Source organism: Dermacentor albipictus, chromosome 1, assembly GCF_038994185.2.
Source record: "Dermacentor albipictus isolate Rhodes 1998 colony chromosome 1, USDA_Dalb.pri_finalv2, whole genome shotgun sequence".
Taxonomy (NCBI): Eukaryota; Metazoa; Arthropoda; class Arachnida; order Ixodida; family Ixodidae; genus Dermacentor; species Dermacentor albipictus.
The window spans coordinates 136,855,396-136,882,254 of NC_091821.1; the positions used below are offsets into that span (position 1 = coordinate 136,855,396).

Sequence of the window (26,859 nt, forward strand, 5' to 3'; positions counted from 1 at the left end):
ACTGAGAACGCGCAACGTCGGCGCCGCAAGTTACGCCTGAAGGACTGAAACGCACGTATGGCCTGCTTCCCGCGTGGAAGGTAGGAGGACGTGTATAGCATGCTAAATGCGTTGATAATTAAAAGAGAGAGAGAGAGAGAGAGAGATTAGTAATCGAGGCGTTGTCAGTGGACTGAGCCTAACTATAGGACAACATGAAAATCTGCAAACTGAATACATTCTAGGGGCGTATCATGAATTAAGCGTTGGCTCAGTGGCAATGACGTCATGCTGGTGATCACAAAGTTTCGAGTTTGATACCCGGCCGCGGCGACCGTATTTTGATGCAAACGGACTGAAAAAAACAACGCTTGGGCGTCGTGCTTTGGGTGTACGTTCGAGACCCCAAGGTGGTCATAATTAACCAGGATCCCTCCCCACTGCGTACAGGCGCATAGCCAGGATTTTTTTCCGATGGGGGGAGGGAATGAGGTTGCATTTCGGGGGCTAAGGTTCCATCATTTCCTATTTCCCATGCTTGGTGCATAATAATACAACTAATACCCTGAGCAAGCTGTTGGTCTGCCTGAAAGCGTGTACCATCATGTACTTGTCTGAGGCGGGCGTTCGAAGGATCTGCGCCCTTGTTCATAGGACACGTGCCAGGCATAAAAGGGAGCAGGGCGCCGGCCAGAGAAAAGCCGGGGGGGGGGGGGCTTAAGCTGAAGCCCAGTACCCCTCCCCCCCTCCGGCTACGCCACGGACTGCCCAATTTCATGACGTTAAACCCCGTAATTTAAATAGGCTTGTATGTAAGCATAGTCGTCCTGGAAAGAACCAGGCACTTCATTTGAGTTGTCGTTAGTGAGACTTTTAACACAGCACGAGCGGCTACATTTCCTCCGCACTGTTAGATATCATTATCTGTATTCCGCCTAGACATTTATAGGTTTCACTATTACGTAGTTCACGTCATTCACTGTGCCCAGCAGAAGAATATACTTGCGGCTCCCCTTAGGTGCGCTGAAGTGCCGAACATATGATAGCTGCGTGGTTGGGGGGGGGGGGGGGGGGTAGGTCTATCGTGATTTCGGCTATATTTATAGATATATCCTTTCTAACCTGCGTCTGTCTAAAATATCCCTAAGGGTGATACAGTGACACTAAGATTTCGGTACAAGTGAACTTTCGCAAAACCTTCTTTGCATGAAGTTCTTCACGCAACGGAACAATATAACGATGCTGTGCATTCGGGGAGCGAGATCTGTTGTAGGACAAACGGTGTGCTCAATGTTCTGCCACACTACACTGGAGGCAGCGAGAGGCCTCGAAGATGAACAAGCTTTTTCAGGAACAATGCCTGCGTGAGCTGTCGCTCGGCATTTAAACGCAGTGTCGCTCCCTCAGTGCTTTGTGGAAAAGCTCTTACCATTCCCATGTGAAACGCAGAAACGATCCATATTCACATTATATGAAACTAGTGCGAAGTTGGCCGATCCACCTCCACATGGCGCACCGTGAGCGTTAGCATTCACACAAAACTGCAAGTAAGGTAGTGTAGTGTAAGGTGATGTGTGTTGGGCCTCTTTTTAATGTCAGTGAAGGGTAGTGAAAAATTACTTTTGAAAAAAATGCTCGGGAATATGGATGATAAGAAGTGAGCAACTGGGGTGCAAGATATCCGTACTACAAAGGCACGGAAACAGAATGGTCAGGGAAAAAAAAAAACGTAAAGAACGTTGGCAACCAAGTGCAGTATAATTGGTTTGTCATCAAAAAGAAAGCGAGAGAAACATATGGTAAATTGGATACAGAGGTAGGAACAAAAATCCGTGGTTTTACAAAGGCGGCAAACAAGAAATACGGAAAGAAAACTTGCACGATAACACAAAGGACAGTGACTTGTCTTTTGACGCCGGAACTGGCTTCCTGAACATAACATGTAGGAGCGAATATTCGCAAGTTGGTGAAGCCGTGTGTGTTGCAAAAGAAAGGAGAAGAGTCGACTTGGCACAGTATATTGGATAGAGAAGATATCCATACAGCCAGAACTGCACGAACGACCACTTTCCAGAAGCGCTAGGATTCAAAGCTCATGGCAGGGTTAACTGGTCAGCAGTGGTGATAAGCAAGAGCCGATTTGAGTGTTGGTCGGGAAAAAAAAAACAGGGAATTGATTCATAAAGCCGGGGTCGTTACAGGCATAGGTAACTTTACCAGAAAAAGCAGAGATAGGGAGAATATTCGATTACGATGTGGTAACAAAGTATATATATATAGCTGACACAGGTTAGGTGACTACCTCTTGCTACGCCGCTTCAAAAAGGACACCGGATGCTAATCAGCATCATCAACAACATTCGAAATTAGCGCGATGACTCAATTAGTGACGTTGAACTCTGTGGTAAATATTTGAATAAGGAGGGTAAGAGCGACATTTAACAAGAGCTAATTAAGTGCTTACTAATTTTAAAGGCGCGAAAGCTAAACCTAGACTGTGAGGGATGCCTCATAGAGCATCGAGCGCAATACTTTGCGCCGAGGCAGTGTAGTACTCAATCAAGTGTAAACTGAGGGGCCACTATTGCTCTCTCCCATTTTGAACCTTAGCTCAGGTCCTTAACTGAGCGCTGCAATCCGAACACATGATTATTTCTGCGCAGTAATGAACAGAAACGCGAGCTGACATGAATACAAATGAGGAAATGAGCAAACAGAGTGCCTGGGGCATTGTCCATTTCCTTATTTCTCCAGGCGTGTCCGCGTCCATCTCGCTGAACCTGACGATATTGCATTGTGCCCCCGCAATATGGAAGCTGCAGTCTGGATTTGAACTTGCGTTCCCGTGCTCAGCAGCAGGGCGGCATAGCCACTAAGCCCTCTCAAGGCAAGTGTGAAACAACTCACTCTCGCAGTGCAAGGTAGTATGGTCGGCTCAGACCCGGTCCTTCGATGGCGAAAAAGCACCTGGTAAGCTTGTCCGGCAGAGGGTTCTGGAAGCTTGCCGTAAACTTTTGCCGCTGTCCGACGGTGACCGGGCCATATGCCTGCAAGAATGGATGCGCATTAAAATCAATGCTGCCCACAACTACCAGTAACGAAAACATCGCTGCTAGTTGAGTCTCGTTGCACAAGACTATGTTACTACGTGGCAGGGCATAAAACGAGCACTAGAACGGGACACCGCAGATTATCATGTCCTGTCTTTATTTTTGTTTTTTTTTTGTGCCTAAGCTCTTGTCTTGTGCGCTGACACGTATTCAATGTTTGAAATCGGTACCAACTAGTCGGACAATCACCAGGTTGCGGCCGCTTACTTCAGTGTGCCAAGCAGTAAAGGCTTCGTTTAGCCAAGCCGCATGTTACTTGAGCGGCTGCTTCAGTCGTGTGTACCTTGATCTCGATTTCCGGCATGGTGAGCATGAAGTCCTCTTGCGCAATGTAGTCGTATTTGACTTCCGGAATAGTCGCCATCATGGTAACCTTAAAGGTGGCTTGGTCGCTGATGTCTCTTTCGTAGTCTTTGTAGTGAACCGTCAAGGAAAGCATCTCCTCTGTAAACATAAAAAATAACAAGAGAAAATCACGCTGCCTTTGGCTATTGCTATAAATGAGCGGTATGTTGTGAGAAGACAGGTGGCCAGTTGTCAAAGTTACGTAGAAAAAGTCGCAGTTTCGCCCAAAAAGTGAAGCATCGATTGCGATAGCAAATTATTAGACAGCTCTATGAAGTTAGGAAGGTAGTTTTATCGGTCGTATAAACGTGTAAATATTCGCCAATAACTAAATCAACAAGTATGGTGTCACACGTACATAAGAAAACATGAACTCATCTCACTCGATGGCCGCGGACATTCGATGTCAAAACGCTGGCGTGAAGAAGCGTAGAAGCAGCAGCAGCAGCAAGCCAATCGATCGTCGCGCTGCCTCTGGCACGAACTAAGCGGCGAGGACACAACGCACACGAAGCGCTCGGCGCAGCCTGTCCCCACTGCAGATCGCTTTCAAGATCAGGTGAAAGTCGTGGCATCATGTTTTTCATTGTGCGAGGCAGCGAAGTTTTTTTGAAAATACATTTCTCTATTGCCAGTCAGCGATCTGTCTGTTCGTCTTCTTACACCTCGCATTTTTTGCTCTCGTTAGGCAAAACAAATGTCAAATTATTTTCTCAAATAAAAAAATATCCTTACTTGACAGCAATCATGACGACATGCAATAGGAGTGCACGAGATTACAACGACGGGCGGTGATCTTGTGAACTGCCATGGTCATATGCGATACCGTATACACTCGCGTAAGGGTCAAAAAATGTTTTGGCAATTTTGACTTACACGAGGGCGGGCTATTTCGGTCCATGCAACTGACTGTGCGTGATCCATGTGATCTCTGTGCCAAAAGAACGAACGTTATTGTTTTCGTAATAACTTTATTTGTACCTATGTGTTCCTCTTCCTGTGTGGACCACCGACGTATGCAGTTTAAGTTGTGTCCTGCTGAACGCTCGCCGTGTTGCTTGGTGTATATCATACCTTTAGCTGGAATGCAGCGCCGTACACTATCAGCCGTTTTCTTGAAGCAGCTTCGCGTGAAAATACGGCTGGCCGAACTAGTTCCTCTCGTGGGGCGCATTTCTTTTTTTCATTTTTCTTTCAATTTGATTTCCGATTTTTGGGCTCAGAAGGGGGGGGGGGGAGGGGGGCTCTTGCACGGGTGCGACCCTTACTCGAGTATATACGGTACTTGCTTAGAGAGTATAAAGGCCGCGTTCGAAGATGCGCGTGCGCGCTAACTGAACGTGAGAACATTGTCGATTCACATGCGTGCGCTAAGATTCCTAAAATCGCGTGCAATATTTTTTTCGTATTTTCCGAGAAAACCATTCTCGTTTTGCTAATATCTGAATCCGCTACCACAACTCATGGCACGTGTGGTTTACGCAGGAACGAAGGCAGTGGAGCGCTTAGGTGGATGAGAAATATCTCACAAATTGACAAACGTTTTCCAGCAGCACTCGCATTTCAGGTTCTGGATTTTTTTTTATGTGTGCCGTTAAGGTGTGAACATTCTTTTTTCTTTACTAAGGAATTCTCAGTGGTGAAATCGCGTTAATGCGGATGCCGGAGAACCATGCTAGAGAAAAAACATGGCAACCCAATTCGTAAGGGGGCGCACTCACCGTCAACGAGCGTAGAGGATTTTGACGTTCGATTAACTCCGTAATTCAGAAAAATCGGCTTATTCAATTTAAAAGTATAGTCTGGCACTTCACATCTGTGAAAATTTGTTTTATGGACATCAATATATTATTCGGATGTCTTCATTCAGGTTTAGTATTTCCAACGGCCACCACTTGTAATGACGCATTCAGATTCAAGATTCATTTTCGTATGTGGCTTCGCGGACTCGAAGGTACGTGAAATGACGGGATGCAGCTGTACTTGAAGTCACTCCAACTCGGAAAAGCTTCTATTTACCGGGACTCATGCACTCAGACTCACCTCGGCTCACCCAGCCCCAGGCTCACGCACCCTGAGACTCACTCGGGCCTTCCCGGACTCGGTCATGAGTTGGTTAAGCGACTCGACTAACAAGTTCGCCCAAGTTGTTTGTCATTTTTCCGCCGGTAATGATAACCATGTTTTTTCTCAATTTATATAAATTTTAAAACATGCGTGTTGCATCTGAGGCTATTATAGTGTGCAAGACTGATACATCGTTATATTTTTATTTCTGTCACCGAATTCTATTATACGCTTCGATTGGCAATCAGTCAGTTACCAGAAACGTGTCGTATTGTTGAATCATCATCTGCCGCAATTTATCTTGGACTCTACACATGAAATACATGAAGGGGAGGCTGACTGCGACTGCACATATCTTTTATAATTTGTGGCGATATGCAGTGCATGCGCATCTATGACAGTCGATGGTACAGCTTTATAATTAGCTCTTTATGGTGTCCTTTAGGCACAGCTTCCTTATGCTGGATAAGGCTAGAAGGAACATCCGCACCCTCCAGTGTGAACAACCCGAAACTATACCGACGTGACTCAGCCTGTATAAGTCTGCATCCACAACAGCCACTCACTTAAGAGCGCATAGCCACCTGATTATTGTTGTAGACGCTCTGAGGCTTATGTTTGAGGTGTCACTCAACACGACATCTTGCCTGCTTACTAACAGCTAGGCCACGTGTAAGTTCCAGACGTGTCGGTATTTCTCAGCGTGCTCCGTCGCCATGGAAACACCTACGTGCAGCGCGACCTTGGTCGCTGTCGTGGTATCTGCGTTCCTCTCGAGTGTGCCTGACCATTCCAGGAACCCAGAAGAAGGTGCAAACATTGTCGGATGCACTGAAAAGCGCAGCATTGTTGCTTCTACGCGGAGTCCATGGTGGCCACCTGGACGTTTGCACCGATGGATCGGAAACCTAATCTAGTTCAGCCACTGCAGTGATAGTTCAGAATAAATCTATCGAGATTAAATTCAAAACATTGTATTTGGCATCAAACACAGTCGCCGAGCTTGCAGGCCGGCGTGCTGCACCTCAAGTGATCAATTGGGAAGTTTCCCATCAATGGCACGTCTTCTACTTCAAGGCTTTAGCCGCTGCGGTGGCTTAGCGTTTATGGTGTTGCGCTGCTAAGCATGAGGTTGTTCGATCAAATCCCGGTCGCGGCGGCCGCATTTCGATGGGAGCGAAATGCAAAAACACCCGTGTGCCGTGCCTTGGGGGCACATTAAAAAACTCCTGGTGGTCAAAATTCATCTGGAGTCTCCAACGTACTGCGGCGTGCCTCATAATCAGATCGTAGTTTTGGCGCGTAAACCCCCCCCCCCATATATATAATATATATATATATATATATATATATATATATATATATATATATGGCTCTCCGTCTCGATTAGGCCTTGATTGGTAGCATAAATATGAGAAATCCACCATCAGGAAGTTGAAAGAGAACATGGCGTCATCTTTCAGAAGCTGCCAAGTACCTGTAGTGTCGTTGGAGATGACAGAGCAAGCACAGTCACCTGATCTGCCTATGGCAGTGTCAGCTACCTTTCTATCCCCTTCTTTCTTTCTTTTTTTATTATCGGATGCACAGGATAGGTTTCACGCACTTGCATGTGAGCTTAGATTGGCCCCATGAAATTCGTATGATTTTACAAACCACTGTCGTTGTTCCCTACATTTACATGTACAGCTTTGGCATACCCTTGGCACGATGTAACTCTGTTATGTCATCTGTAGTACGAAGTCAAATTCAAGAATGTGCCCTCCTTTCTCATTTGAATGGCTGACAATTCTGAATGTGAAAGTTCATGGGCGCAAATAAACAATATTGCACACGTTCACTGTGAGTGACTTCGATTCAATGCCCTAAGAACAGCGCCTTCGAGCACGCTTGACACGGTAGGATTCGGGGGTCGTGGTCTCGGAGCCTGGCGCCAACTGAGGGTCCCTCTCTGGCCTACACCGCCGGTGCGTTTCGTAATGGGTAGCTGGCCTACGCTACGGGGCGTGAAACGGAGGCTAAGCTGGCCCACGCCGTCGTCCGAGCGTTTCTTGAAACGGAACGAAGGGTTTATTTACATAGGAGAGGCAAGCTTACCTACAGTACAAGGGGCACCCGTACTGGCCGGAGCATGGAGCGCAGTACGTCGTTCTCGTAGCATGAGCTACATGTGAGAGCAGGCTACATCTTTTGGGGAGCACACCACAGGAGACAAAAAACCCGCTTAAATCGACCTTATCTCCATAGATCCCAGGGCCAGTGAAACCCGTGGTCACACCATCCTCCAACGGGAGCGTTCGTAGACGCCGAAGGCTCCGCCTTGAGGGCGAGGGTGCGCCAACTCACTCCGACACCTTTGCTGACTGAACGCGATCTGAGAAGCGCCCTCAAGCGCACACGCGTCACTGCCCCAGAGAAAGGAGAGGATGCTCATTGACAGAGGCTTCCTGGAATGGCCCAGCAATTAGTTCGTCTGACGGTCGGAACTGGCGGCCAGCAGCGGCCGTAACGAAGCGGCGTGGATCGCCATTTTTCTGAAGTTTCTTGGTCCCAGCATCGTAGTGGGCAGCCAAGTGGCATCCATCAACCACGTAGTCGTCAAATGTGTCTCGCCTTGGTGACGCCGCTGTTCTGTCCGATGGGACGTATTGTCAGCTTCACAAAGCTGATTCGTCTCAGGGAAGCAGGGGAGGTTCAAAAGTCGCTGCCCCCGCTGACCGGTCTCAACACACTAGAGTATCGTACCTTCACAAAAACAGAGCACTTAGACCCTGCTCCCAACCGGCGTCAGCCATAGTTGCTTTCAAAGCGCTCGTTGTGAGCATCGGTACTGCGTGAAGGACTGCAAACATTGTCAGGCGCCTGGTCGCGTGCTACTGTTAAACCTAAAATGTCGTTCGTTGTCGCTACGGTGGATTGGAGAAGAGTCGGGTGGTAGAAAAAAGAGGGATAAAATAATAAAATACAAGAAATAAAAAGATAGAATAGGCAAACTGAACAACAAGTATTGCGTAATTGTGCGCGGACAGTTACTTTTCCCTATCTTCGTTTCTATTATTTTAATCTTATCCAGCCTTTCTTGTCCCTCACTACCACGTGGTCAACCGGGCATTTATTCAAGTTAAGCTTCCTGTCTATCCTCTCATAATTGTTTCTGTCTACCTAGAAAATGGGGTAATACGGGAAGGAATCTGGTAATGATACTCCTAAAAAGAGTGTTGCTACCACTGCTTTTGGTCTGAAGGAATAAGACGTTTAAAGAAGAATCGGGTGTTTGAAAACTCGGTGTGATATGCACTCACCGGCATTTGGCCTGAGGGTGACCGGGAAGTTCTGATGCTTGAGCGCCCTCTTGGTCATTCCAGTGTAGTTAACCGTCTCTATGCGGACAGCGATCTTGCATTGGTAAGCCCTAGCTGCGCTTTTGTTGATAGCTTTAGCCCGGACCTGGAACCAGAACACGTAATCAGTCACTCCAGCCACTTTTCCACGTCTGTGTCTAGTGTGCACTAATTGACAATAAGTTTAAATTTCGTGTGATGTGAATTGCACTTTTTTCAATTAGTCTTTTACACTGCTTAAGCCGCTAAGCCGCATGAGTAGAGTACTACGATTGTGTACCGTGGTTTCGAGCAAATAAGTCGCCATGCCGCTTTTGCTTGCTTGTTGATTAACTCTGTTTTACATAAAACGATGGAAATACTTCATTTTTTTTAATAGTGCTGTCTTTACAGTGATGTAAATGTGCTTTTATGCAAATGTGCACGAGGCCCACAAGGGAGGTCTCAAATAAAGCCACCTTGTGAGCAAGAATGTTGCAGAAGTGTTGTCTACAATTTTACGGTAAACAATAATTATTTCTATTGCATTAAAAGAAAGACCTCCCTAAGTGACCCCTTACCCACTTTGAAAAGTAAGGACACTGCCTTTACTTAGATGAAGCTAAGTTTGCCATATGTGTAGCTCAGGTGTATTACCGGTCTGTGCGGTTACCATTCGCGTGTCCTGCTTAAGCACATACGCGCCTAGCCAAAGTTTCCAAATATACTTGTCTATGCTTACTCGCCGGGAAGCAATACACTCTTCTTAATTAACCCTAGTGCAGGCACCATTTTACTGATAACCAACATTTAGTGATAATGCGCTTTTTTGTCTCGGTACAAAGGTGACATCACACTTGCACCTATCAAAGAATTATGTGGACACGGCTCGCAAGCGCATGATTCATGGACCTCTAACGAACGCTAAAGGTGTCCCAAAGGTTAGTTCGTGATTTTAGGACACAAACTTGTGCCCGTAAAGGTATTTCAAAGGTTTTCGGCTTGCTCCTGCGCTCATAAGGGTGTCATTTTTCCCGCTATACGTCTACCCAAACACACTTTATTATGATCTGTCAGCGTTTACTGCAGCATGAAAAACGACGTGGCATGGCGTTCCACGGCTTTGCCATCTGCAACGAAAGTGCCGGAACGGAAGTGTCCTTATAAATATGGTGCCCTTCCTAGTACTGTAGTCCGATCACGAAGACGTGCCACTTGATTTGTGCCATCTACGTACTGCTCTTTGCGCAACATCGCCTCACCAAAGCTCATTTCGCACTGTTCACGTGGCGTTGCAGCTTGACGTACCACTATCGAGGATCCTACAAGCACTTCCTTGATAGGTTCGATAACGAATTGCACGTCGTCCATAGAGTCGTTGAGGTAGAACCGAGAGTATGCGTGGTTGTTCTCCCTCAGAGCCTTCAGAACCACGTCCCTTTCTTCTTGGGTACCTGGACAATGAGAAAATGGCAGTATAATGAGTTGCGAGTAAAACGTACTCTCATAAACGTTAATTGTTTCTGCTATGAATGCAAGCGATTGGTCCAAGTGCTTGTTATAGTTGTTGGATCCTCGCAACTAACGACTCATGCCCAAAGACAGAAAGGTGGAGGAAGGTGTGATTTTGTGTAAGCACTGTTCTTGATCCTCAAATATGGCGCGTACCCACTTTGGGGTGTGGCTGATGGGCGGGGGAAGAATTGCGTGATGAGAGGGAACCGAAGTCGAGAGAGCGAATAATGAAAGGGAATGTGGATTTTATTTAACAATGTGTAATTGAGTGGTCAGACTTGTCAAACTAAACATAGCGAGTAGTTTAAAATGAAATGTCAGCTGTTTTACCAATGCGAAATGAAGAGCACATTGACGAGAAAATAAAGACAACAGTTAGCTTAATAGCCGTGCTTTATGGCGCGAAATTGTATATGTCAAAACAAAAGTCTCTGTAGCTGAAGCCCAAATCTGAGTTCTTAAAGGACAGCATATCAGGAAGAGTTAAACTTAGTTCAAGAACTGTGGCGCTTGAATTAGACATAAAGCGTCGCTCCCTTGATCTGGAATGTTCACTTTAACGATTTGGTTGGAGCCGGACCAGGCGCAGAATTCGCTAAGCTTTTCGTTCGTAAGTGCTTCTTGCCATTGGCTGACCGCTTTCGCTAATGCTATGTCCAGCATCAGATCTGCCTCGAAAAGGTTCTTAGAACAAATTTTAGCATAAGAACGTTTTTATTTTTCACAAAAGCACTTTTACGTTAGGCCTACTTTTAAGAGCAGATGCAAGCCAATCTTGCTGTTGGACATATTATTAGCGATAGTGGTCGGCCAATGGCAAAGAGCACTTACCAACGAAAAGCTTACTGGATTCGGCCCCGGAAGTCCCGGGGGCGGGGGGGGGGGGGGATCTCTCGTTTTCTTTAGCGATATTTCGTTTGCTTGAAAACATGCGAGTGCTTTACGGCAGTTGTTTTGGCTTTATGAAAGCTTGCCGTTGTTTTACATCGGCTGTATATTAACATTTTTACCTACTTTTGTATTTCATAATACCTGCAATATTTTCAGTATGCACATTTTGTTGTGACCCGGTGGGAAACCGTTATTTCTTGTGACATGCACAACCATCCTATGCATGTTCGTGTTATTCATTGAATGTACCAAAGTAGAGGGCGAAAAACATTATTAAGCAGAAACGGATTTGGTGTAATAATGATTAAAGTTGCATTAATGCAGCTCACATATTAATTGATCTATTTGCAAAACATTCGTGGCGATTATGCACTGCTTTCAGACGTCCGATTTTCAAACTTGCATGACGCGCGAGCAATAGAGCTCATTTTCTTCCCATATTTTACCGGAATGGACTCGACTACCGATCTTTTTCACTCAGAACAAAATTAACTTAATTCTGCTCACTCCTTCTAGTGAATTTGTTTTGGCCGAGTACGTCAGGCTTAATAATGCTTTACCATTCCTGCATTTTAAGACGCTGGGAAATTGCGTACATTTGTCATATTTTGTAACATATTTAATTGCAAAACAGGCGTTCATAAAAAAAAGCATCCTTAAGGAAGCCTTCATGTGCATCTCCTCGTACGTATCTTTCATAAAATTAGGCGAATGCTATTCCTGTATGCCCGCCGTGGTGGCGTAGTGGCTTTGGCGTTGCGCTGCTATGCCCGAGGGCGCGGGATCGAATTCTGGCCGCGGAGGTCGCATTGCGATGTGGATGAAATGCGAAAATGCCCGTGTACCATGCATTTGGTGCACGTTAAAGAGCACCAGCTGGTCAAAATTATAGCGGAGTCCCCCACTACGGCGTGGCTCATAATCATATCTTCGTTTCGGCACGTCAAACCTTAGAATTTAATTAATTATTCCTGTATGAACATATTAGAGTATACATTTGTTTTCCTCGAACCGTGCACGATAGGACCGGCTTGCGAGCTCATAAGGTTACCACACTTCCTTCCATTTTACAAATTATCTGTTAGAATAACCAAGGTTTTTCTGTCTGTCCCAGTTGCGTCCTCATTATTTGATGAAGTGCTGAAAATATTCATTATTATGCCGTGTTTATGCTCCTTCTACATATGTAATTAATGTATCTATACTTTTTTTTCATATTGCCCTCCTTCTCAATTCCCGTCAGCGCTGTCAAGATAACCTAACAATCGAATTAATAATGTCGATATGCACGTACCCTCCGAGAACTTGTATTCCATGGTAACGTCTTCCCTCTCCCAGCGGCCCACGGCCTTGGTGCTTATGAACATCCCGACTCTGAAAGCAAGGGCAAGCAGACATATGATGTACTGCACCGACAGTTGCGGCACAGATCATTCAGGAGGAGTAGATTTTAATGAAGAGAAACGAGAAGTCGGCCTGGAGAGCGTGTCTCATCCTGTTACTCCTGACTGGGGAAAGGGGAAGTGGAAGATACAGCGGAAGGTAGGTGGCAGGTGACTATGATATACTACAATGAGCTACTACATGTTGTCGAACGCGCGGATGCGCGCTTTACACACTACACGCAGGATTAACCTTGTCCACATAAAACGTTATCGCGCAAACACGTTTCGCGCTGCCTTCACGTCTCACACGTAGAGACGAGACGACGGTCTAAGCCAGACGCGCATAGAAAGTTCAAGAATGATTTTATGGTGCGTTGGGCATGGTCAACTCTTCTCCACGCGCCTAAAATCTTTTCTTCCGAAAGGGCGCGGAAGTCCAAACAGTCCACACCAGACTTGAAGTGTCCTTCACTTGGCCGCATATTGAGGGTACACGCAAAATTTGGGAGCCATTGTCTCGGGCATGCGACAGATGCTGCAGTCAGGGTCCCGTTCTCGTCCAATCTTGTGAAGGTATCGGCAAGTGCATGCCACACCGAGCCGTAATCGATGGATGAGTGTTTCCTGGCCTCTTCGCAGCCGAAGTGGAAGCCGAAACCAGCGACAAGTCTATGGAAGCGCTCCTGCCGATGTTCGGGGTTGTCCAATTGTCGCGCCATAGAGGCTTTGACGGAGTTATGGAGAAAGGTGCTGAGGTCATGCCAGGAAAAACGTTTTATAATCTTCCTGTCAGTGTGTGCCTTTTTTGCCTTCGCGTCAGCCTTCTCATTTTCAGCTATTCCACAATGGCTAGGAATCCAATGGAGCGCGATGGAATGACCGGATTGAGGCGCCTGAGCAAACATAGCCACGATGTCATAAAGCAGAGGACTATATGCGTTTCTGTGATTCATATAATTGCTTATGACTTGCAGCGCGGGTTTGGAGTCACAGAACGCTCTTCATTTCTCGAGGCTTTGTTGCAGTATACAATGGACTGCTTCACGAACGCCGCTCAATCAGCTGCTGTAGACAATGTTCTGTGTCATATCTTGAACCGCTGCGTGATCCCCATTCCAGGTACCGTGTAAGCCGCCACGAAAGAGGTCTGTGTTACAAAACCATCCGCAAAAACATGTTCGGTATATCCGCACATGTACGCAATGTAGGATAACGCGAAATGCCTGAGCCCAACAAGCAGAATTTCGGCTTCTTCGTTATTTTGTGGATCGAGAGCCTTTCTGTTGGCTTTGCCACCGTCCAGAGTGGAACTTCCGGTATGCGGTATGTCATGCGGTGCGAAGTTCGACGACATGACGGTAGTTCTTGTTGCGACAACACGGCTTCTGACTAGGCGGCGTCAGACCGTATGCTTATGACGTTTGCCACTGAATTATTCCTGTGTCTAGTCAGTAGCCTTAGATGCACTCGCAATGGCTCGTGTTGCGGGTAAACTCGAGCTGGGAATGCGCGTGCCTCTGCAATAGTGTCCCATGTAGAAGCGCATCATGGTAGATCATTGGTAAGCACAGATCATTGAGTGCCTTAGATTTCAATGAGAAGCGCTTTTTTCGCCAAATATGAACGACTCACCTCTCTGTGATCTTCTTAAGCATCTTAAGAGGTTTCCTTGGGCTGTCGTAGCGCCAGTAAACCTGATCGGCATTCACTTCTGAAAACACGAAAGTGCAGTCGTATGGCTTAGCAAGCTCTCCGCCCTTGATGGCCTTCACACTTGACGGTCCGCAGGCGAAGATACCTGAAAGAAAAAAAGTGGGAGGGGCAAGGAGAGGGGGAATCTTGACAACGCTCTGAGCGCCTTGAAATTCACTAGTCTCGACCATTCCTGATTTACATTTTATTGTCATTCTCTAATTCTCTTATAGGAGCAAGATATGACGTACTGAAATTTTAAACTTTTTTTTGCTTTGTTCTTTTATATCCTGTGCTTAAATAAATATCCTGTGCTTAATATGGAGCTCTTGCACGTTATTGGGAGCTTTGGCAACAAGGCAGAAAAAAAACTCTAATCTCTGACCTCCACTTGATCTTATATCAACTTGAATGGCTTCACTCCGCCTCACCCAATATATCTGATGCTGCAATCCACTTATACTCCTTCTGAATAGTTTATTGAATGAATGTGTGTTGTTTAGTGGCGCAAGGGCCAGGTGTGGCCAAAGAGCGCCATGACTTATCTGAATAGTTTATTCCATCACTGTGTAAGCTAGCCTCAACCAGTCGTGTGTACGCTGAAGTGTATTCATGCAGTGCCTTTTAGAGCGCAGCTCTTTGGCGCCCGTTCCGTCGTTTCGCGTCGCCGTCGGTCTCGCCGTTGTGTCTCGCCGTAGCCAGCTCCGTAGCCGGGGCGAGCGCGCTGCTCTAGCTGCGCGCGCTCCTGGCGCCATCTCTTGTGCACGGCGCGAGCCTTGCTCTCTCCTTGTCCTCCAAAGCCAGATCACGTGTTCTCGCCTATCCTCTCGCCCCCTTCCTCCGCGCAGCGCCATTGCGGTGACTCTCGCCGCTACCGTCTACGCCGCCCTCACCGTCCCTTCCACTGTCGCGGCACTGCCGCGATGCCGGTGGCGGGCGCTCCTTGCTGCCTCGCGTGTGATCCACGGCTCTCTGCTCCTCCGTTCTGCGTCGCATGGCCGTACGGCTCTCAGCCGTGTCTCTCGCTTTTCCTTTTGCGGGGCGCGTTCCTCAGTCGCATTTTTCGGCTCTGGCAGTACTCGCACCTGGTTGTCCTTCTCCCGCCTTCACTCTTGCCCTACACCTACCCCTACCTGGCGCAGTGTCGTTGCGGTGACTCGAAAGACAGTTATAGCGTTTCGTCCCCTTGTACTTCCCACCCCAACCTTGTGCGGCCACATTGAAGCCTGTCTGTGAGTGAATAAGTGTGTGACCTCTACTCAATACCCCTGTCCTCCACCTGTTTCCTCATCCCACCTCAGGAGGAACATTAAGTAATAATTGCTAATGTCCACCCCCCTCTCCGCGGCGGTGACCGTAGCTGGCCGTAGCACCAGCTCGATAGCGGCGGATCGCGGTGTGTGCTGCCCAATCCGAAACACAGAACCGCCTCTGTTCGACACTGCGTGTTCCATATGCGGTTGCCTGTTGTTTAATTAAGGCAGCAGGTGCGCTCAAAGATCGCCTTACCAAGAAGCGTAATCGTCGGCCGCTGTTTCGTCTGGTCGCTGCTTGCAAGACATTTAACGTGATACCCGGATCCTCATTGGTATGAAGATAACTAAATTTTTAAGGGCATTTCATCGCTTCCTGCCGCGGTCATGGGCCAAGTAAATATGAGGCCGAAATGACAAAACTTTCTGTGCGCTGGAGTGGTTCGTAAGAACAAGTGCCGGCCGATCTCGTCGTGCGTGCCATTTCCTCCGAACTGCTTTTTCCTAATCTGTTAAAATTCCTTTTGCACCCATCCCCGAGAGTACATGTTTTACCGCGCTCAGTTTTATGTGCACAGAAACAACGTGCACCCCACACTCGGGATGTATAAATCGACGCACCGATACGCAAGTGGTATGTGCCTCCCTCACCTGCTACATGGTCTATCGTGATCCTCCTTCGCATGCCTTTACTTCCTCATGCAAGTCCTCACGCGCCACCACCCCTCTTTCTCCCGTAAGCACACCTCCCACTCATAAAGCGCAAAACAAGTGTACAGGAAAAGAAAACCATTTATGATTATGCGCGAGCAAATGTTGAAATGATCACCAGCGAGCTCTCGGCTTTTTGTGTAGAATTCTTGAGCGGGATGCATAATCATGATAGCAATGATAACTGGATGATTGTTTGTAACAAGCTAACTGAACTTAAAGAAAAGTACATACCAAAAATACAAATAACTCTGTCTACTGGAAGTGCGTGGTTCACCTCTCACGTAAGGCGCTGTATAAATAAAAAAAGCGCGCTTATTCAAAAGCTAAAAATTCGACATCTGATGATGCCTGGAAATGTTATCGGGAACAATCCAAGTAATGCAAAACAGAAATTGAAGCAGCCAAAGACAAATTTTTCAACCATGATATTTCGAACATCTTAGCCCACAACACAAAAAAATTCTGGAAAGTAATAAACCCCAAACCATCATCATCAGGCTTCATTTCCATAAGGAAAGACAATGAATTACTTTCATCAATGGAGGTCGCTACTGCATTAAATTGTTTCTTCTGTTCTGTTTTTACAAGTGAACTTCCCGTTCCGGCTAACATTGAACTCGCTTCTGTTACCTCCATCATGAGTGATATCGTTATCACCCAAAAGGGCATTGAAGCTGCTATTGATCGTCTTTCTAACAGCTCGGCTCCCGGTCCAGACGGAATTTGTCCAAAACTACTAAAAATGACTAAACCAGTGATATCTCGCATTTTCGCTGCTCTTTTTCAACAATCTATTGATTCAGGATGTGTTCCTAACGAATGGAAAATAGCTAAAATCATTCCAATCTTTAAGTCTGGTGACCCGTCATCTGTCTCAAACTACAGACCTATTTCACTGACCAGTATTCCATGTAAACTTTTAGAACACATTATATCATCAGCAATTATGAAATACCTAACCGATCACAATCTCCTCTTCATTAACCAGCACGGGTTCCAACGGGGTCGCTCATGTGAGACGCAGTTGTTCGAGTTAGTCTCTGACCTGTACCAAGCTATCAACGACTCGTCACAAATTGACGCCATATTTATTGATTTTGCGAAGGCTTTTGATAAGGTAGCTCATAACCGTTTATTATTAAAACTTCGCCATTTTAACATAAATAGTAGGATTACGAAATGGATTAGTAACTTTTTAACTAACCGGTACCAATTCGTAACTACTAATGAATTTTCTTCTCCGCGATCACTAGTTAAATCCGGAGTGCCGCAGGGATCTGTATTGGGACCAATTTTATTCCTGCTATACGTCAACGACATCAGCAATAATATTAAATCTACAATAAGACTATTTGCAGATGACTGCGTAATTTATAGACGAATAATTAACACTTTTGACACTGACATTTTGCAATCCGACCTCGCGAAAATTACCGACTGGTGTAAACAGTGGCAAATGGAAATAAATGTTTCAAAAACTAAGGTTATAGCCTTCACTAGATCCAGTAACCCTAGGGTTACCCGTTAAGTAATGAACGACATTAGTATTGCACATGCGCAAACAATAAAATATTTGGGAATTCATTTATCTTCAAACGTTTCATGGAATCATCACATCGATGCGATTACTAGCAGTGCTTGTAAAACCCTTGGTTACATTAGGCGTAACCTTTACTCGGCAAACAAGTCCACTAAATTATTAGCCTATACCACGCTAGTTCGTTCGAAAATGGAGTGCGCGTCTTTTATTTGGAATCCGCATCAATCGTACCTCATAAACAAGCTCGAGTCGGTACAAAACAGAGCAGCCCGCTTCATCACGAAAAATTACTCACGAAATTCTAGCATCACTAACATAAAGATATCTCTAAATCTCCCCGCGCTAGAAAATCGAAGGCTGATAGGACTTCTTTCCCATTTTCACAAGCTATATCACAGCGGGTCGTCTTTCAGCGCATGCCACATCAGGCCCGCCCATCGTATCTTCCCGCGCCTTGATCATTCCTTTAAAGTGCAGCCCGTTCTTGCGCGCTCTAACTTCTTGAGACACTCGCCCCTCTTTCTCGCGATATATCATTGGAATATGCTACCTCATGAAATCGTGTCAGCTCTAAGTCACGATGATTTTCTAGCAAAACTAAAACAGTATTTTAACGTACTAACATAGTATTCTCGTGCTCATTTGTTATAGGCATCACTGTGTTGTTGCGCGCCTTGTATTTTTTTTTTCTCTCCCTCACCATATTTTGATGTTTGCGCGAATGGTTTTGTTCTGGTTTAGCGCAGGGTCACTTGTACTGCATAAAATTTGATCCACTTGTGATTTTCATTGTTTATGCAATATGTTATGGTATGTTAACGTTTTTATCAAGTATTTTTCCTTGTATAAATTGACCAAGCTGCGCTGATTTTGTGTAACACCCAGTTTAAATCTATATGTATCTTCAGCGTTTAGGACGTGTAGTTGTATTGCTCTTACTGGTTTCTTTTTGTTTGTTTTCCCGTTTTTCCGCTTGTGTTCTTTTTATTGTAGCATGCATTATCTGTTTAAATGCGTATACTGTATATATCACTAATTCATTGTAACACCCCTATGTAATGCCCGCATGGGCCTTTAGGGTACTTGAATAAAAAAATATGCAAGTGTTTCCCCGTTCTCAAACGTGGTAACGCCGCTGTTGTACGTTCCTGCATGTGAACCCCTGCTCCGATTGCTCGGCAAGGTACTCTATTCCGATGGACGCATAAGGCTGGTTGGCAAAGAAAGTTCCGTTTTAAAGGGCCCCTCAACAGGTCTGGCCATTTCGAGCTAACAAATGCCGTGCATATAATGCGCACTAACGATCCTGTCTGCTATATATTACATCGCTACGCGCTGCGGAAAGAGCTGAAATTTCAAATTGAACACTGCTTGCCCTTCTCGCGGGCGCCGCGTTCCCTAAGTGCGCCTATACGTACATGGCACTGCTGTGACGTCGCTCGTAGAGACACGTGACTTCGAGAATTATTCAAAGCAACGTCTGTTATGTGTGTAATCTGCGGCTTAAATAGACGAACTAAAGTTTAGATAATTAATAAAACGCACAAACAGAATGTCTGCGTGTTCCTGTTTTACTTCGCACCGCAGCAAGAGAGATGTACTTCCGTTTAGTCTGCTTGTTCCCACGTCGTGCAGTCGCGTGAGCACACAACGAAAGTATGTCATTTTCTACCGTGTTCCAGCGCGTGATCATACACTATGAACGGCTTGTGTCTGCCTCAGTATTTGCACAGCACTGACTCATACCGCTAGTCAAGTGCTATCGTGCACAACGCGCAAAATCGTGTGCTGTGCGAAACGAGACAAACGCAACAGCTCGTGCGCGACGCCGTCAACCTAAGTGCGCCGCGCAAAAAAAAAAGCAAGGGCAAAAAAAGTGAATGCGGGTCCCGTTACGTTTGCGTCACACTATCCTCGAGCTCTGGTATGAGAGAACGCAGGGAAGGAATTTCGCTTGCGGAGGCTAGACGGGGCAAATTGAGAGAGTTTCTCTCTTGGCAGTGGCCCTCTCCTCTTGAAATCATGGGTTCGTGGCACTGAAATACTTCTACTTTAGCTAGTAATGAACCAATGTGAAAAAGTTTTGCGGGCAGAACACTCCCTAGAGGGCACGTAACAATTTTCAGCGTATAGCCGAACTTTTCTATGTGGCCTGGCGACTAGTGAGGGGCCCTTTAAAGCAAGCGTCCTTACGTAAAAATCCTACAATTGACGGTTCCGCGAAAATACGACGAAAAAAAAAGGTGATTACGATACTCCCTAATGCGAAATTTGAGCGCATCTCTGTACGTGTTTTCATTTCGCAGTATATTTGCTGGCGCGGACAATGTATCTCGCGCGGCGCGTTGCAAACGGAGCGAAGGGTAGCGCGACTGCTTCGCTAATCAGGAGATCGCGAGAAGCAGCACGTGGGTGATGCGTGGGCGTGATTCACAGCAGCCGCCGCAGACAGACTTCCGCTCATGCAGCGCTTTGTTTCCGTATATGGTATCGGTGGCGTAATCGGTGAACAGACGACGCGCACTAATCTGGCGCCATCTCGTACAGAGCCCGTTTTGCAGGGCACTAGGCTTTTAACGCGATAGCGTTAAGGAGCTCGTGTCGCAGAAAAGCCGGTGTCGTCGGCGTCGGTGTCGGCGTTTGCGGCGTTGACCGTGAGCGATAAATCACGGCGGGCACTCCATAAATAAAAAGCAACTTCCAAGATGGGCTGGGTGGGAATCGAACCAGGGTCTGCGGAGTGTGAGACGGAGACGCTACCACTCAGCCACGAGTTCGATGCTTCCAAGAGGTACAAACGCACCTCTAGTGAATGCGGTGTTGCCTTCGAAACGAGCCGTGGAATGTTATACTGCGGTGTATATCGGTAATTATGACCATGTAACTTACAGAAGTCGCAATTACACGAGTAGCGAAGTGCGTTTCGCTGCATTTCTTCTGCGCTTTCCGCACACGCAGAGCCATCTTGCGGCAAACACAGAAGACCCTCTCCTCTCCATGTACGGCGCTGCCCCGACAGATAGCGCCACGCGCGCATTGGAGCTGTCGCGGCTCGGACTCTCTCCCCTGACAACGCTTCGCCTTGCTCCTTCTGCAGAATCAAGCGTCCTTCCTTTCTTTAGATCACTATCTGTCTATCTCTCTGCCCGTGCCGATCACGACGTTTGGCTGGCGTGCATCATTTCCCCCTCCGGGATACCGAGTTCTCTGGTTCGCTCCGCTTGCTCAGGCGCACGTTTCGTTACTGCGCCGAACGCCGCGTTGCTCGACCATATTGCTCGACGCTCACCGCGTCCGATGTGGGGCGCCTCGTAAGTGATGGCTGCCCTGTAGCCCATTGTCTTACACTCCTTGGCGGGTCGACGGGAACGCTGTCGCGTTCTACTCTTGAAGGCGAAGCTTAAGCGTCCTCCAATTTTTATTCTCACGCTTTCGCCGCGCTCTCTTCATCCGCTTTCCTCCTCGCGCTCTCTTCGCTGTCGCCTTCTTTCATTACCCGCTGCGCTCCGCGTTCGCTCTTTCATCCTTCGCTGTGCTCGTTAGCTCAGTTACGAGGGACGCCGACGCTCGCCGCAGGAACGGCCGCCTAATAGCTGCGCTCTAAAAGCCGGACTTTCGCTCGAAAGGCGAAGCTTCGATTGAGATAGCAAATTAGTAGACCGCAATACGAAGTAAGGATAGTAGTTTCATTAGCCGCATAAACTCATAAACATTCGCTTACTCACTAAATTAACAAACATGGGGCCACGCGCGCACAAGCAAACATGAACACACGTCACTCGATGACCGCGCACACTCACTATCCAAACGCTGGAGTGAGACAGCGCGGCAGCAGCAGCGAGCGAATTGACCTTCGTGCTGCCTCTCGCTTCAAAGCGAACTAAGCGCCTAGTACCTTGCACGCATTGAAATACGGCGCGCTTCCTCTCCACTTCCCTCCCTTGCGTGCGCGAGATCAATCCGCCATCGTCAGCTCACCCTTGCAGGCTTTCACTCGCACATACAGCATACGACGCGCGCCGACGATGTTATTGCACTTAGAATTTATACGGAACGTCACGGCGATGCTGACGCCGACAGCAGAAATGCACCTGGAGTTTCCATGTAATTGCTATCGCAGTAAAACGAAGCACGCGATGGTGCTGAAGCAGGCGCTCCGGCAGGTGATCCAACTTTACCCGTCATTCAGGCGCTGGTGGTAGGCTGCGCCACGGTATATCCTTGCACCCAGTAGCCATTCTATACTGAATCTTTTTCTTTCTTTCCTTTTAATTCAAGGGGGGTCGTTCCCTTAGCTAAATTATAGTGTTCTACAATTCAGTTAACTTTCCGTTAGGACACGTTTATGAATATAGCAGAGAGTGAAAGTGCTTCTTTACTTAACTTTCTGAACTGCCGAGATTTTTTGGAGCTCTTGTTCAAAGAATACATGGGCATACATAGGAGGTAAGTGATGAGAAACAGGTATCTTTCTATGATGACGATTATAACTCCGCTTCTTACCTGACAGAGGGCACTGCTAAACCGCGTCCGTGTCTCCGACATCAGGAGGTGAATTCACAAGAGCTTTTCTACCGTAATCATTGGCCTCTTGCTTTCACTAATAATATGTCCAACGTCAGGATTCGCTGGAATTTTCTCCTACGAACAATTTTAGCATAGGTATTTTTTCTTCTATATATAGGGGGACCAGGAGCATCAGTAAGTATAAACGAATTACAAACTTCTTTATCTGTTTTATCACCGTAATGTAATATGTACATGAAACCACTTGAAAACCGCAAAAAAATAACATTGCTTCCCACTAAACGCTTCATAAAACCACTATATTTAGCGGGAAAAACAGTTGAATTATGGCTGAATATGCTTTGAGGGAGGCGTTAAAGGATGTTGGATTGCGAACGTAGTTTACCTCCGGACATTTCCTGGGGTGTAGCATCGATGACCTGCCAACCGTCGTATTCATCCGCTTTTCCAAGATCTGGTCGCCTCATCCAAACTTCGTTCCATACGTGGAAGTTCCTATGCGGCATTGAAAACACCATAAATGAGGCTAAACGAGAAAGTGAGAACAGAAAGTGAGAAAGCCCGTGTATAGAGGAGCAAAAGTTCTCAGTCCGAGCGTACATGCCATTCGGTGTCTGAGCTCTGGGCTGCAGTGGCCAGCTTCTGCTTATGCACGTGAAACAAGTGTAGTCTCTAGATATTGACTTCCATCCAGACAATGACCACGAAGAAGTCAGACAGACGCCAATTCGCTGACGTTCTGACGCCTGGTCGTTGGCTTGAAACAACGAATATCTTTTGCGCGAAAACAGCATCCGAATGCGTCTCTTCACGCGCCTTAAAAAATAAATGATGCTTTCTGCTGCTTACATGATAAACTACATGCGCTGACCTAGAAGAAAGGGGTTTAACCGAAGGGCCGCGTAATGCGAAGACGTGAGATCGTTCCCCACATGTGGCAAGTTGCTTTTTCATCCAGTTTCATTGCCATTAATTTATAATTTTTGTAATTCAATTAGTAAGCACAAGTAATTTCCCCTATGTTGTCCTTGGTGTCTTTGCTGGCTTCTTTTAATATGCACTGATCTCAAGGCACATAGTGACAAAAACAGCTTTTTCGTTGCTTTTTTTATGTAAAGTTTAACAGATATGTTTCTTTACCTAATTGATATAGCCTTCCGAGGGCCCGTAGTGTGTAAAGATTCTTTTGCTTAGATTCTGACTCTCCGCGGTGGTTTAGTGGCTGTGGTGTTGCGGTGCTAAGCGCGAGGTCGCGGGATCGAATCCCGGCCTCACTGGCCCTATTTCGTGGGGGGTGAAATGCAAAAACACCCGTGTCCAGTGCATTGGGGGCATGTTACAGATGGTCAAAATTAATCCGAAGTCTCTACTATGGTGTGCCTCATAATCAAACCATAGTTTTGGGTCGTGAAACCCCAGAATTCAATTCCTCAGATTTTTTTTTTTGCCACCAGTACTAGCAAGCGGTAATGAACGCGTGGCACCATGCCAGCCAATGAAGAACAACAAAAAAGAATGGAACATAAAATAATCGATACAGAATACGGCCCCTACTTCTGGGCATAGTTTCTGGCTCTTTTAAATGGGCAAAAATACAATCCAGCATTTTACAAAAAAATTCAATACACCGTTGCCACTATGACAATATTCTTTGCTCGTTTTGAATCGTCGGACAGATCGGTGGATTGGAGTGAGAAGGCGGAAGCAACCTGGTTGCGGCTAGTCGATTTTAGGTACGAACACAAGAATGCCAGCACTTTTGCAAACTGCTGAAGGCGAATAAACTGTGAGAGCTTACGATGTCAGTGTCCAGTTTTGTGCTCCCTATATGGGAACAGGATGCGGTTTATAAAACTTTAGGCATGGTATTTTTGGATATTGTAGAAAGGATGCCCTATGCGACACAACGTATTCGTTAGTTCTGTTTCATCCTGTCTTTTACTGGCTCCGCTACAGGTCGCAGTTTCCCTCACACCATGCTAAAATAATAACTGGCTTTCAATCTCGAGTCTGCTGAGATCTGTGCATTGGATCTCGCTAACAGGGAAAGGGAGGGGGGCCATATGACACAAGAGCGGAGCTATCTAACTTCAGTCGCCACCGCAACTACAATGTTTTTGATTCTGGAAACAAACACACGTTACCGGGAGATAGTTTTCGGTAATTTTGTTATTTAGGGCTACTGGCGGTTCCGAGCTTGCTTACATATAGTTATAGATTTTTTTTTACTTTTATTACTTTGGTGCTTACGTGTCTGTCATCATCGTGGCAACAAAGACTCGAACTGTGGCTGGCTCCTTGCGCAAGTGACATCCGCGTCTTGAGACGGTAAAGTTATGCAAACCGTTGAAGATAATGGAGTGCATTCTCACCAGATTGAGTCGGTGTTGAGTTTCTCCACGGGTTTGGCACTCTCGTCGTAGAACTGATCCACTGTCGCGCTACCCTGAGTGTCGTGCGCTGAGTAGTAGTTCGTCACCGTCCTCGCTGGAATGCCGAGTGCCCGGCAAACTGCACGGAGGAACACGATACACATTATAAATTATTTGGTTTGCATTATTGCTTTTTTTTTACTGTCTGACACGATGGCGTCTCTTATGATGGAAGAGCTGTTAAGAATCCACAACTATATAGTTCTTAATTCATCAGTGGGCGGCTCCTTTTATCGGGTCTTCTCATGACAACAGCACACTGCAAAGTATCATTCTCATACAGAACTTAAGGCTTGATACGCAAGCTGCAGTATAAGAAATAGGCTTATATGTAGCTATCAATAACATGGCACGCGGGCAAATAAAACACGAATGGGTCCCTGTTTCGAGGCGGCTGGGAAGTCTTTCTTTAAAGAAATTATCACTCAGTTGCTCTATATACTCTGTGTTTATTTGCTGTTTCGCTATTAGGCAGGAATTGCGAAAAATAAACAAGTGAATAAACCGCTGCGCCAAATTACCGCTGGCGAGGACAGGAACACCTCAGCATGATCCACTGCTTGTACGGACTCGACGGATTTCCGTTGATGACTCCCACGCTCAGGCCTCTAGTTTCTAGGAGGTGGTAAACAGTTCCATGTTCTAAGCAATCAGCGTCGACAACAATTTTGCCTTGCCTCAATAGCCAACCCGTAAATCTTGTAAATCCGTCTATCTAAAAGTGCTTCTACGTGTGGCAGCGCCGCACAATGCCCACATGAATGATACGCGCGGTGGCTCATGCTGTTAGGTGCGCTATCTCTCGAACAGTGCGGACGCGCGTTGCAGTTTTTTCTTCACATGCAGATTACGCTCTGCCGCGTGGGCGATGCAGTCCAGAAACGCGCCCGATTTCACATAGTGAAGCATAGTGAAGGACGGTGGCATGGTCTCTCGGATAGCTCTAGATGGCACGATGAACGTACATAAACGGAGGCCTGTCAATACCAGAAGCCTTCTACACGATGGCCGACGACTGCGCTATTCGTTTGTGATGCGGATGAAATATTTATTTTTTGCGAGTACAACTCATTCGTGCCTTCAAACAACTTGTGTCATCGCCTGCGCGAGATAGAATGTGCACCTCACCCGCGGTAGTGACACCGGCGAAGACCCAGCACTGTCCAAATTTGACAGGCTTTTTGGTCTTGAAGTACTGTTGCAGGATCGGATGGCTGCCAGTCCAGGAGACCGGAGGGACGCCGCCAGAGAAATTTGTGGTCCAATTTCCAGCGAGTACACCCTGGTCGTCTGACGAGTTCACCTGCGACAGCGGGTGGTTTGAGTGTTTTACATCACGCATGATGCCGTTCAATTGGTACCGACGATGAAGCTTTGAGGGCTAGCATTCTTACACCAGCTCAGGCCTCTCATATTCGCACTTACAACTAAAGCAACTGTCACGCCAATATTTTCACCTCAAAACTTCTTAATGGTTCATGAGAGACGCCACAGTGGTACGTTGAACAGTAGGATGAAAAGAGGAATTCCTGCTCACAGGCATGTTCTAATTTCTTTCATATCAGTGAGCAACAGGTTCCACTCAGAATCAAACGTACGACATCGTATTCATCAGCAAGACGCTATGGATAACGAGCCTCTGTGGTGTCTGAAAAAATGGTAATATACTGAAGCCTTACGTATCCTATTACTTGGCAGTTTCGCCGGTGTAGTTATGCATCGGTGCGTAAATGCGGTTACAGTGCAGATGATCTGAGAACCTCGCATTCTAATTAAGCCAAAAAATATTAAAAACATAAGTCAAAAGATTAAAAACCGAGTCAAATAACAGCTCTTTTTATTCTACATGTTTTCGGGTCGGACAGTATTCAAAACCTAATGAATAGACAAAAATACTCACCACGGCAGAAATGTGCCGAGCAACAAGCACAGGATTTCCACACGCTTGCAAAGGAAGGTTGCCGACGCGTCTCAGTAAATAAAGGCAGCACTCCAGGACATTCTCTTCGAACTGCAATAAGCAACGAGCGTTGTTAGAGCTGTGTGATTACGCCGGGGTTTTTAAAACCTCTCAAGTATTTTTTCAATA

At 46.4% G+C, this 26,859-nt stretch overlaps 1 protein-coding gene across 1 annotated transcript in view; it reads right to left on the bottom strand.

Moving 5' to 3' along the window:
* Positions 1-26,859, bottom strand: part of LOC135911795 (annulin-like) — a 48,156-nt gene that overhangs the window by 850 nt on the left and 20,447 nt on the right. Inside the window, exons 6-15 of the mRNA XM_065444136.1 lie at positions 26,671-26,781; positions 25,899-26,073; positions 24,711-24,849; positions 22,724-22,833; positions 14,245-14,410; positions 12,522-12,601; positions 10,130-10,275; positions 8,804-8,948; positions 3,373-3,533; positions 2,887-3,026 (exon numbers count right to left, since the gene is read on the bottom strand). Coding sequence (XP_065300208.1) covers positions 2,887-3,026; positions 3,373-3,533; positions 8,804-8,948; positions 10,130-10,275; positions 12,522-12,601; positions 14,245-14,410; positions 22,724-22,833; positions 24,711-24,849; positions 25,899-26,073; positions 26,671-26,781 — 1,373 coding nt within the window. The remainder of the gene's footprint in view (positions 1-2,886; positions 3,027-3,372; positions 3,534-8,803; positions 8,949-10,129; positions 10,276-12,521; positions 12,602-14,244; positions 14,411-22,723; positions 22,834-24,710; positions 24,850-25,898; positions 26,074-26,670; positions 26,782-26,859) is intronic.